Genomic DNA, 12667 nt, shown 5'->3' with positions numbered 1-12667 from the left:
CTACCTTGTTGGCCATCATGTGCAGCAGCGGGCAGCTCTCCGTGAAGTCGTCGATGGTCTTCTTCAGCTCTCTGAAGGCCTGCCACTCCTTCAGCGCCTTCGGGAGCTTCCGGATCCTCAAAACGCACAAAAAGACGAGAGAGTATTCATTAACCCTTTGATGCACCACATGGTCTAAAGTGACCCAGTGACAGAGTTTTTATGTTCTATATCTTGGCAATAAATTATTTTCATCATTCAGTATTCCAGGTTTTCCTCAATTAGTTTGTTTTTGATCATCATACATCCTAATTTTATGTTTTCCTTTATTCATTTTTTAAAATAAAATCCCTTTTTCTGTCACTACTCTTCTAATGCACAACATGGGTCAAAAATGACCCATATCCATTATTTAGCAAAGTAGCTTGCTAAGCTAACTACTTGGCTAAGTATTTATCTAAGTAGCTTGCTAAGCTAACTACTTAGCTAACTTCTTGGCTAAGTGTTTATCTAAGTAGCTTGCTAAGCTAACTACTTAGCTAACTTCTTAGCTAAGTATCTTGCTAAGCTAACTACTTAGCTAACTTCTTGGCTAAGTAGTTAGCTTAGCAAGCTAGTAGTTAGCTATTTTTCTTCATAAAGTATGAGAGGCAAAATGGAAATAATGATCTGTTCTGGTAGAAACGTTCACCTGTTCTAGAAGAAACGTTCACCTGTTCTAGAAGAAACGTTCACCTGTTCTGGTAGAAACGTTCACCTGTTCTAGAAGAAACGTTCACCTGTTCTAGAAGAAACGTTCACCTGTTCTGGAAGTCCTGCAGCTCAGAGTTGATCCTGTCGATGTCGAGCTCCGCCCACAAGATGTCTGAGTATCCCGCCACGCTGTCAATCACCGAGCCGTACAGAGAGTAGAGTTTAGACAGCAGGGACAGCTCCCTCCGGATCCTCTGCAGCTCTGGATACTCTGAGGGACGACAGAGGGACGACAGAGGGACGTTAGGATGACAGAGGGACGTTAGGATGACAGAGGGACGGAAGAGGGATGGAAGAGGGACGGAAGAGGGACATGTGGATGACAGAGGGACGGAAGAGGGACGGAAGAGGGACGGAAGAGGGACATGTGGATGACAGAGGGACGACAGAGGGACGTTAGGACGACAGAGGGACGACAGAGGGGCATTAAGATGACAGAGGGACGGAAGAGGGACGTTAGGACGACAGAGGGACGACAGATGGACTTTAGGATGACAGAGGGACGGAAGAGGGACGTTAGGACGACAGAGGGACGACAGAGGGACTTTAGGATGACAGAGGGACGGAAGAGGGACGGAAGAGGGACGGCAGAGGGATGTTAGGACAACAGAGGGACATTAGGATGACAGAAGGACGGAAGAGGGACGTTAGGACGACAGAGGGACGACAGAGGGATGGAAGAGGGACGGAAGAGGGATGACAGAGGGACGATAGAGGGATGTTAGGACGACAGAGGGACGTTAGGATGACAAAGGGACGACAGATGGACAACAGAGGGATGTTAGGACGACAGAGGGATGTTAGGATGACAGAGGGACGGAAGAGGGACGCAAGAGCGACGACAGAGGGACGACAGAGGGACGACAGAGGGACGGAAGAGGGACGGAAGAGGGACGACAGAGGGACGTTAGGACGACAGAGGGACGACAGAGGGACATTAGGATGACAGAGGGACGACAGAGGGACAACAGAGGGACAGAGGGAGTCGAACCGTTGACGGCGAGTCCGAACAGCTCCTCTCCTCCGGAGCAGGTGGTGTATTTCCTCCACAGCTGATCGAACTCCGCCTGGAAACTCTGCAGCCGCTCGCTGGCCTCGGCCGGAGCGACGCCCTCCACCCCCGGACCCCTGCAGGAAATATTACACTACTAAACTCTCTGCATCTGCTCTGAAAAACCACTTTACACTCGTTTTATATGGGACATTTCTGAAAAAGTTGATATTCTGTGACTGAAGTGGCAAAATTTCTATAAAAATCTCACTCAAAAATGTATACATTTGTGAGAAAAAAACTTTGATATAGTCTGATATTTTTTAAAATTGTATGTTAACGGAGAAAAAGTCATAAATTATGAGAAAAACATCTAATATTTCCTTACATTAAAATTGCACACTTACATGAAAAAATGCTATATTACGAGATAAAAAACTTCTAAATAAAATGGTGGATTTATGAAGAAAATGTCAAAATTATGAGGAAAAACATTGATATTGTCTGAGATTTAAGAAAACAACAAAATTTGTAAGAAAAAAAGTCATAAATCATTTGAAAAAAAATCTGATTTCTCTGAGATTAAAGCAGCACATAAACAAGAAAAAAGCCATAAATTATTAGAAAAAACTTTAGAAAATATCAGATATTTTCTGATAATTTAGGACTTTTTAAAAATGTTATATGTGAAATTTCTGAACACTCAAATTGTGCTAAATGTATCACTTTAATCTAAGAGAATATTTGCATCTTTTACTCATCGTTTTTTTCTCATAAATGTAACAATTTTAATCTCAGTTTTTTTCTCTTTCTTTTTTCTTCTCCTAAATTTACCACTTCAATAATCATTTTTTTCCCAATTCATTTATGTATTTTAATATATATTTTTATCATACATTTATCACTTTAATATCAGAGAATATTTGCATTTTTTTATACCTCATAATTTCAGACTTTTTTCTCAAATATTTCCGAAAAAAATATCAGAAAATATCAGATTTATTCTCATAATTGAATGAGTTTCTCTGTAATATTTCACCCTGAGGGAAGCAGTAGTTGTACCTGAGGTTGTACTCGCTGCAGAACTTCTCTACGTTCTCCTGGAGGCTCCGCACGGAGCTCAGCAGGTCCGCCTTCATTCTGGGCTGGATCTGGACCAGAGTGTTCTGGGTCTGAACCACCTGGAACAAACACACAAACACACACCAAACAAACACACACCAAACAAACACACACACAACACACACACACACAACACACAAACACACAACCAAACAAACACACACCAAACAAACACACACCAAACAAACACACACACAACAAACACACACACAACACACAACCAGAGATTATTCCTCCTCTAGAAAAAGATCTGTTCTACAGGAAGTCACTGCATATTTTTTATATCTCGTCTCTTTCATCAGTTTGTCTTAAGTCAGTTAGTAATAACGTGTAATATTTACATTTCTCCACTAGAGGACGATGTTCTACACATTTTAAAAGGATGGTAATAAAAATCAATAATTAAAGGATTAATGTAACCACTTTCATCTCAGAGAATATTACATTTTCTTTCTCATTATTTATGACTTTTTACTTGAATATTTACCACTTTTAACTTGGAGAATATTATCATTTTTTTCAATTGATTTATGATTTTGTTTCTTAGTAAATTTGACACTTTAATGTCAGAGGGTTTTTTTGTCTTTACTGATAATTTATTACTTTTTTCCTCAAAGATTTAAACCACACAAAGACTTTACCCACAGAGAAAATCTGATTTTTTTTCTCCTAATTATACCATTTTAATCTCAGAGAATACACTCTTTTTTTTTTCAATTAATTTAGGATTAATGTTGCGATTTAAACTCAAAATGTATTAAAATTTTTCTCGAATTTTACAAATTTAATTTCAAAGAATATAAATGTTTTTTTCCTCATAATTTGACTTTTTTTGCTTCTAATAATATAATTTTAATCTCAGAAAATATACACTTTTTTTTCCAATTAATTGATGATTTTTTTTCTGAGTAAATTTGCCACTTTAATGTCAGAGAATATCAGATTTCTTTCTCTCCTAAAAATACGATTTTAATCTCAGATAACATATGCATTTTTTTCAATTGAATGAAACTAAAGGAGTGTAATATAACTAATAATATTAATATGAGTCGTGTCACCAGGGTGCTGAGGCTCCTCCAGCCGTACGTCAGGGCGTCGACGCGCTCGGCGCTCCCGTCGCTGAACAGCAGCTCGTGTTTGTTGAGCAGAGCGAAGGATTCGTCCAGCGGCGCCACGGCGGCGTCCACGCTAAGCTCCGCCTCCCGGACCTGCACACCACACACAGAGGAGTGTTTATTATTAATAATAAATCATTAATATTTCATCATCAGAACCACAGAGGAGAAGAAAAATACACATCATTCAAACAGAATAAATGAATCATTTAAAGGATTAATATGATTATGAAAGGCTGAAATAACGAGTCAGTTCATGTGACTTTAATTTATTTTAAAATTAATTTATATTTATTGATAAATTACCAAAATAACTGGTTAATTAAAAAGAAAGAAAAGTGAATAACTAAGATTAAAAGAAGAGAATTAATAATGAGCGAATGTGACGCTGTGAAGAACGTAAATGAAAAAAAAATTAAATATAAGATCCTAATATTATTATTTATATTCTTGATATTATTAATAAAGTAATATAATTATTAAAATAAAAAATAATAATAGTTGTTGTTGCTGTTGTCATTAATAATAATAATAATAATAAAAATAATAATAAGTAAATGTTATTATATTATAAATGTATATATTGTATATTATGTTGTTATTATTATTATTAATAATAATAATAATAATAATAATAATAATAACAATAATAACCAGTAGTATTAATAATAATATCATCAACAGCAATAATGATACACTTTATTATTATTATGTTAAATTTATGTCAACCTTTTTTGTTATAAGTGTCATTATTATTAATTATTATTAATATTGTTTTTAAAATAACAGGCATCATAATATTAATTATACTATAATGAATAATACATATAATACGTATATCATTATTATTATTAGAATAGTCATAATAATAACATATTAAAATAATTAACATTATTAATATTAATAATAATAATAATAATAATAGGAATAATAAAAAAAATATTATTATTATCATTATTATTATTAATAATAATAATAATAATAATAATAATAATAATGTGACGTCAGACCTCTCGGAGCGTGGCCATGGCCTCCCTGACGTCCTCCAGGTCTCTGATTGGTCGCTGCAGGCGCTTGGTCATGGCGTCCACGAAGGTGAAGAGGCGGTGTGTGTCGGCGGCGGCGTGGCGGTGGAGCGCGGCGCCGAAGGCTCGTTTCCACTGACGACACTCGTGAGACAGAGAGAGCTGCAGCTGCTCCGTGTCCAGCAGCAGAGCACCCAGAGGGACGAGGGGCGGCAGGGAGCAGATCTGCTGCTGCAGCTTCTGCACCAGGCAGCAGGGACAGTTAGCCTAGCTTAGCTTAGCTTAGCTTAGCTTAGCTTAGCTTAGCCTAGGTTAGCTTAGTTTAGCTTACTTTAGATTAGTTTAGTTTAGCTTAGCTTAGATTATCTTAAATAATTTTTTATCTTATCTTAGCTTAGTTTAGCTTAGCTTAGCTTAGCTTAGCTTTTCTTATCTTATCTTAGTTTAGCTTAAATTATTTTAATCTTATCTTATCTTAGTTTAGCTCAGTTTAATTTAGCTTAGCTTGGCTTGGCTTAGCTTAGTTTATTTCATCTTAAATTATTTTTATCTTATTTTAGCTTAGTTTAGCTTAGCTTAGCTTATTTTAGCTTAGCTTATTTTAGCTTAGCTTAGTTTAGATTAGCTCAGTTTAGCTGAGCTTAGCATAGTTTAGCTTAGCTTGTCTTATTTTATCTTAACTTAGCTTAAATTATTTTTATCTTATCTTATCTTATCTTATCTTATCTTAGCTTGTCTTAGATTAGTTTAGCTTAGCTTAGTTTAGTTTAGCTTAGCTTAGCTTAGTTTAGTTTAGTTTAGTTTAGCTTAGTTTAGCTTAGCTTAGCTTAGTTTAGTTTAGCTTAGTTTAGCTTAGCTTAGCTTAGTTTAGCTTAGCTTAGTTTAGTTTAGCTGTAACTGAAATATTTGTTAAAAGCTTCAATGACGTTGCAGAAGAGTGATCAACGAAACATTTAAAATTAGTTCTCATCTGAGCAAAACTCATTTCTTCTATTTGGCTATAGGTTATATAAATTATATATGTAAAATATATATACATATTATATATATAAAATATATCTATCTATATGTATGTATGTTTATGTATATGTACAACAATGTTGTTGTTGTGACTCACGGAGTAGAAACTGATCTGAGAGCTGAACTCAGTCAGAGACGGCTCCGTCTGCAGGAAGACCTGGACCTGCTCCTCTGGGTCCTAAAGACAGCTCTGTTAGTGCAGCTCAACACACACACACACACACACACACACACACACACACACACACACACACACACACACACCTGGTTCCACAGTGTGGAGAAGTGACTAAGTTCACTCAGCGTGTCAGCAGCCTGATCTCTCAGAGACAACACGATGGAGCTGAGCTGGATCACCAACCTGCAAACAACAACAACAACAACAACAACAACAACAGAATAGGACACTGGTGGTTTTTATTATTACTTTAGCTGAAGTTTCACACTTATACATATATAACACTTTCCAAGTGTCCTAAATGTTTTAAAAACAGTTTTCTCCACATATTGAAGTATTTTCATGTTCCCAGCCTCTCCTGTCCTCTCCTCTCTGCTCTGTGTAAACAGCCTCTCCTGTCCTCTCCCCTCTGTTCTGTGTAAACAGCCTCTCCTGTCCTCTCCTCTCTGCTCTGTGTAAACAGCCTCTCCTGTCCTCTCCCCTCAGCTCTGTGTAAGTCCTGCAGCAGACTGACTTGGTGATGTCTCTGTGTTCGGCCAGCTGTCTGTCCAGAGGTCTCAGCACCGGCGGTTTAACCGGGACGTCGTCTCCAGCGTCCCGCACCGCCGCCTGCTCCACCTGCCGCCACACACAACCATGCTGCACTGTGATTGGCTGTCACATTGATGGGGGGGGGGGGGGGGGGGGACTGACTGACGGGAGTACCTGCTGCTGTTTGTACTGCAGGTGGGAGAACGTCCACAGAGGGACGTCTCTGGTGACGGACAGCACCACACTCACCAGCCTGTTCACCGTGCTCTGGGACACACACACACACACACACACACACACACACACACACACACACACTCTGTCAGTTTTGTGTCTTTTTTTGTGTCTTTTTTGTCATTTTGTGTCTTTTTTCATTTTTGTGTCATTTTTGTCATTTTGTGTCTTTTTGTCTTTTTGTGTCTTTTTGTCATTTTTTTGTCATTTTGTGTCTTTTTGTGTCTTTTCTGTCATTTTGTGTCTTTTTGTCATTTTTGTGTTTTTTTTTTCATTTTATTTTATTTTTTTCATTTTATTTTTTTTATCATTTTTTTTCATCTTTGTGTTTTTTAATTTTTGTGTTTTTTTGTCATTTTTTTTTTAATTTTTGTGTTTTTTTTAATCTTTGTGTTTTTTTTTCATTTTTGTGTTTTTTTGTCATTTTTTTGTCTTTTTTGTCATTTTGTGTTTTTTTTTCCGTTATTTTGTGTCTTTTTGCTAGTTTGTGTCTTTTTTGGTCAGTTTGTGTCTTTTTGTCAGTTTGTGTCTTTTTTTGTCAACATTTGTAAAACTTGTGGACACAAAGTGTTTATATATAAATATATTTTATTCTAAAGAAAGAGCAGAGGAACCTGGATGTCGTCCAGGCTGGGTCTGATCACGATGTTGGGGATGGAGAGCTGGATGGAGGCTCTGAAGAGAGGAGGAGGAGCAGGAGGAGCAGGAGGAGGAGCCTGGCTGCTGCCGGAGGACGACGGCTGGTATTTGGGGACATGAAGTCTCCTCCTCAGAGCGTCCAGAGAAGATTTAGTGGCTGGAAGGAAAAACAGTCATCAGTCATTTTAAAAGTTTTAATTAAATTGAATTTCTACATCAACACGTGTTCCAAGTGCCCACAAGTGTCACGACTGTTGTAAAAAAAAAAACACAAAACAAACAAAAATTGACACAAAACAAACAAAAAATGACACAAAAACACAAAATGACAAAAAACACAAAAAAGACAAAAGATCACAAAAAGGACACAAAAAGATAAAAAAAGACAAACTGACAAAAAAATACAAAAATTACAAAAAAACACAAAAAACACAAAAAGACACAAAATGACCAAAAAACACAAAAAATAAACAAAAAGATAAAAAAGACACAAAGTGACAAAAAAAACAAAAAGACAAAAAGACAAAAATGACAAAAAAAAGACAAAAATGACATAAAAACACAAAAAGACACAAAATGACCACAAAAAGACACAAACTGAAAAAAAAAACTAAAGAATGTCTCTGAGGAGAATTTAATGTGTTTAACAGGATCTGGTTTATTTTAAATGACACATGGAGAATAAAGAGATTCTGACACTAATATCAACATTTAACACAAGTAACGGTCACTTTTTATAACTGATGATGCGTTCAAGGGCCGTCGGAAAGTTCAAACTCTGGCGATAACGTCTGTTTTCAGAGTTTCTTTCAATGATAAATGCTGCATTTTTGGTGTGTTTTAAAAAAAAGAAAACATACGTTTTAGTTAGTTTGGCGCTCAGACGGTTAAATGAATGCAGAGAAAGATCATATTAGAACCTGAGGAACATTTCACTGAGTCAGACGGAGAAAAGACGAGGCAGAGAGCCAGCTGACCTTTGACCAGCGCTTCAGTGTTGCGGTGACAGAGTTGACCAATCAGGTTGTAGAAACGACACGGGAGACACGACTGGCAGCGAGTCTTCTGCTTGGAGTCTGGATGGAGACACTGGAACGATCCCTGAGGAGAGAAGAACTCATGAAACATGAAATAAGTTCTTCTCAGAGAGAGAGAGTGTGTGTGTGTGTTGTGTGTGTGTGTGTGTGTGTGTGTGTGCGAGTGTGTGTGTGTGTGTGTGTGTGTGTGTCTGTGTGTGTGTGTGTTACCTCCAGATTGACGGTCTCGGTCGTCTTCATCTTCCTCTTCAGCTCTTCAATCAGCTCAAACACATATTTCTCTACCTGCTGACTCTGCCTGCACACACATCAGCATAAAGTGGGCATGTCAGTAAAGAGGAGACTCGTGGGTCATTAACATAAAGTGGGCATGTCAGTAAAGAGGAGACTCGTGGGTTATCAACATAAAGTGGGCATGTCAGTAAAGAGGAGACTCGTGGGTTATCAACATAAAGTGGGCATGTCAGTAAAGAGGAGACTCGTGGGTTATCAACATAAAGTGGGCATGTCAGTAAATAGGAGACTCCTGGATTATCAGCATAAAGTGGGCATGTCAGTAAAGAGGAGACTTGTGGGTTATCAACATAAAGTGGGCATGTCAGTAAAGAGGAGACTCGTGGGTTATCAACATAAAGTGGACATGTCAGTAAAGAGGAGACTCCTGGGTTATCAGCATAAAGTGGGCATGTCAGTAAAGAGGAGACTCGTGGGTTATCAACATAAAGTGGGCATGTCAGTAAAGAGGAGACTCCTGGGTTATCAGCATAAAGTGGGCTTGTCAGTAAAGAGGAGACTCCTGGGTTATCAACATAAAGTGGGCATGTCAGTAAAGAGGAGACTCCTGGGTTATCAGCATAAAGTGGGCTTGTCAGTAAAGAGGAGACTCCTGGGTTATCAACATAAAGTGGGCATGTCAGTAAAGAGGAGACTCGTGGGTTATCAGCATAAAGTGGGCATGTCAGTAAAGAGGAGGAGCTTGCTGTTCTTGTGGTCTGAGTGTGTTTGTTACCAGCTCAGAGTTTCAGCAGCAGCGTGCACCGAGTCGTCCGTCTGCAGCAGCAGGTCCTGAGGGGAGACCGGCGAGTCCTCGGGGAGGACTAGCAGGCAGCAGGTCGACATGTCCTGCAGCAGCCGGCCGATGCGACACTCCAACAGGTCCGCCGCCACTTTGGACACCTGATCCAGATCCTTCAGAGCCCGATACACACCGTCAATGACTGAGGAGGACAGAGAGGATCATCACTGAGTGCTGCAGGCCTTTACTCATCGTTAACATCTTAATGTGGCTGTGACTGTCCTGCTGACATGTCTCAGTGTTGAGGGAGGTCCAGGACAGCGTGGTGAGCCCCGGGGAGAGCGCCGCCTCCACCCGGCCGATGAACGGCTGCATCAGGGGGAAGAGGAGAGGCGGGATGCTGGCGGTGGCCGAGCTGTAGTCCTGCAGCAGCTCCAGCAGCCTGCAGAGACACGAAAACATGATAATGATATTCAGGACGAAGAGGCCAGAGATCACAGAGCAGCTAATGTTGTATTAACACAGAAAACTTTCATTATATTATAACTCTGTATCAAAAATATGCTTAACCATCACTAATATACACATCGAATGCCAACATAACTGAAGAATACGGTGTCCATGAGAGCTCACAACGCTGCAACTTAAGAAAACATGCAAATACAGAAAAAAACAAGAGCAAACTGAGAAAACATCTCAATCAATCTGACAACACAAGAGCAGCATTTAGAAAACAAAGACCACAACACAACAGAAGTGTTTCCAGAGGACACTTAAAAGTGATGCACACATGATCATGATAATTTCATGTTATAATGTTAGCAGCTGATCATAGCGCACTAACGTTAGCCGGCGATCCATAGCACGCTAACGTTAGCGGCCGATCGGTAGCGTGCTAACATCAGCCAGCGATCTATAGCGTACTAGCGTTAGCTGGCTAGCAAGACCAACTCGGTGCCGAGAGACCAACTAAAACGTGTATCTTTCATTTATTTGATTTGTTTAACTGCAATGTGATTGATACGAGCTAGCAGGCTAACGCTATCTATCACGTTATAACATGAAAATATCATTGTAATGAAATAACTTGATAATATCATGTGTGTCCAGACGTGTGCATCACTTTTAAGTGTCCTCTGGAAACACTTCTGTTGTGTCGTGGTCTTTGTGTTGTCAGATTGATGAAGATGTTTTCTCAGTTTGCTTGTGTTTTGTGTATTTGCAAGTGTTTTTTTAAGTTGCAGCGCTGTGAGCTCTCAGGGCCACCGTAGAAGAATCTTTATTATCACATACAAACCAGAAACAGTGAGCAATAACATGACAGATAACGGAGTCAGAAATAGAATTGCAGATGCACAAGTTTGGAGATTTCCAGAACAATCCATCCTGCTGCATCTGATCACCAGCCCGTCCCCGTGTCTCTGTCTGGAGTTTAGTAGCGCCCTCTAGTGGCTGTAGTTATCGTGAATGACGGCAAGGCAGAGTATAAAGCACAAAAGTTGCAATTTTCACCCAGGAGACATAAAAAGCAGCATTGGTGTCCCATGCGAAAATAAAGTAAACTATGTGATACAAAAATTACTTCAAAAAAGACATAAAATGCCCAAAAGAAGATGTAAAATTTGAGAAAAAGTCACAAAATCACAAAAAAACCCTAAAATGACAAAAAAGACTTTTAAAAAAAACACAAAATGACTAGAAAAGAAAAGTTAAGACAAATTAACCCTATAAAGACAGTTTATCTGTTTCCCAGCAGCAGATCAGTGTTGGTGCCCCGTGTGAGGCTAAAGGTCAGCATGTGATTCAAACATCTCTTAACTTCCTGCATCAGGTTTTACTGAACTATGTCACTTCCTGTAGTCACGTCGTCCTCCTAACTACTTCACTTCCACCATTTACATCATTTATTTCCTCTTTACACTCTTTTAGAGCCCAACAGGAACAGTTTGGCCCTAACCTTAGAGAAGTGCTGACGGAGCACAAATTCAGCCAAACCAAAGCTTTTGTTCCAGCAGTGAACCTTACCACATCCTGAGACTCTCATAGGAGTCTATGGGAGCTGTGGTAGAGACTCTGAGGGTCAGATGCAGCAGGATGGAGTTTGTTGTCTGTATTTAAAGTGTAAAGTTGAGTAGAGAGACGTTTCTCACCGCTTGTGCAGAGCTTTGACCTCTGCTTCTCTGGAGGCCATCTTCAGGATGACCTTTGGCACACTCAGCCCCAGTTTGGTCATCCAGCGCGCCTCCTCCAGCACCTCCAGCACCACCGGGTCCAGGTTCACCAGGAGCTCCTGGGAGACAGACAGACAGGTGCTCACACAGTGTCCCTGTCCTGCAGCTGTCTCACTTCATGTCCAAACATTCTCAAAAACAGTTTATGGTCTGATGTTCATTCAAACTGTCTTGGCAGCAATCTATTTGAATGACACACACACACACACACACACACACACACACACACACACACACACACACTCTTGCTTGTATAGATAATGATCGTCTCCTGCTCCGTCATGTTTCACCTTGCTGCTCAGCTGGCGGACCAGCAGGGCGGCGCTCAGGCTGTGCGGAGCGCCCTCTGCAGCCTGACTCCAGGCCTGCAGGTGCAGCACCTCGTACTGCAGCAGCACCACCGCCATCCTGTTGTAGCTGCGGATCACTCTGGTCATCTCCGGGCCCTGTCAGAGAGACGCAGCCCGGGTTACAGGAGGCGCCCAGAAGGGTCTGATGGTGACCTGGAGGGTGGAATCAGAGAGTCCTACCTGGAGGAGGTCCAGCTTCTTCTTCAGGATCAACATGGGAGCTTCCATCTTCCTGAAGAGCTGACGGCTCCACAGGATCCTACCTGCCACCTGAGAGAGAGAGAGAGAGAGAGAGAGAGAGAGAGAGAGAGAGAGAGAGAGAGAGAGGGAGAGAGAGAGAGAGAGAGGGAGAGAGAGAGAGTACCCCGACTCCTCAGTTCCTGATATAACACACTGTTTGATTCATGTCATGCACATTTTCATGGTCTTAAACAGAATCTGGTAAAT

General features: G+C 40.1%; 1 protein-coding gene across 1 annotated transcript in view; it reads right to left on the bottom strand.

Annotated features, from left to right (window-relative positions):
• The window catches only part of dnah5l (dynein, axonemal, heavy chain 5 like), a 99047-nt gene that overhangs the window by 66193 nt on the left and 20187 nt on the right, over nucleotides 1–12667 (bottom strand). Inside the window, exons 18-35 of the mRNA XM_059326795.1 lie at nucleotides 12401–12490; nucleotides 12161–12316; nucleotides 11790–11929; nucleotides 9930–10081; nucleotides 9634–9841; nucleotides 8835–8922; nucleotides 8565–8688; nucleotides 7563–7744; nucleotides 6889–6981; nucleotides 6698–6801; nucleotides 6270–6366; nucleotides 6103–6183; nucleotides 4971–5225; nucleotides 3904–4053; nucleotides 2786–2904; nucleotides 1724–1860; nucleotides 781–943; nucleotides 5–116 (exon numbers count right to left, since the gene is read on the bottom strand). Coding sequence (XP_059182778.1) covers nucleotides 5–116; nucleotides 781–943; nucleotides 1724–1860; nucleotides 2786–2904; nucleotides 3904–4053; nucleotides 4971–5225; nucleotides 6103–6183; nucleotides 6270–6366; nucleotides 6698–6801; nucleotides 6889–6981; nucleotides 7563–7744; nucleotides 8565–8688; nucleotides 8835–8922; nucleotides 9634–9841; nucleotides 9930–10081; nucleotides 11790–11929; nucleotides 12161–12316; nucleotides 12401–12490 — 2451 coding nt within the window. The remainder of the gene's footprint in view (nucleotides 1–4; nucleotides 117–780; nucleotides 944–1723; nucleotides 1861–2785; nucleotides 2905–3903; nucleotides 4054–4970; nucleotides 5226–6102; nucleotides 6184–6269; nucleotides 6367–6697; nucleotides 6802–6888; nucleotides 6982–7562; nucleotides 7745–8564; nucleotides 8689–8834; nucleotides 8923–9633; nucleotides 9842–9929; nucleotides 10082–11789; nucleotides 11930–12160; nucleotides 12317–12400; nucleotides 12491–12667) is intronic.

The sequence above is a fragment of the Centropristis striata genome, chromosome 23 (genome assembly GCF_030273125.1).
Source record: "Centropristis striata isolate RG_2023a ecotype Rhode Island chromosome 23, C.striata_1.0, whole genome shotgun sequence".
NCBI classification, from domain to species: Eukaryota; Metazoa; Chordata; class Actinopteri; order Perciformes; family Serranidae; genus Centropristis; species Centropristis striata.
The sequence above is the reverse complement of the archived record's forward strand: the minus strand, read 5'-3'. Positions and strand labels throughout refer to the sequence as shown.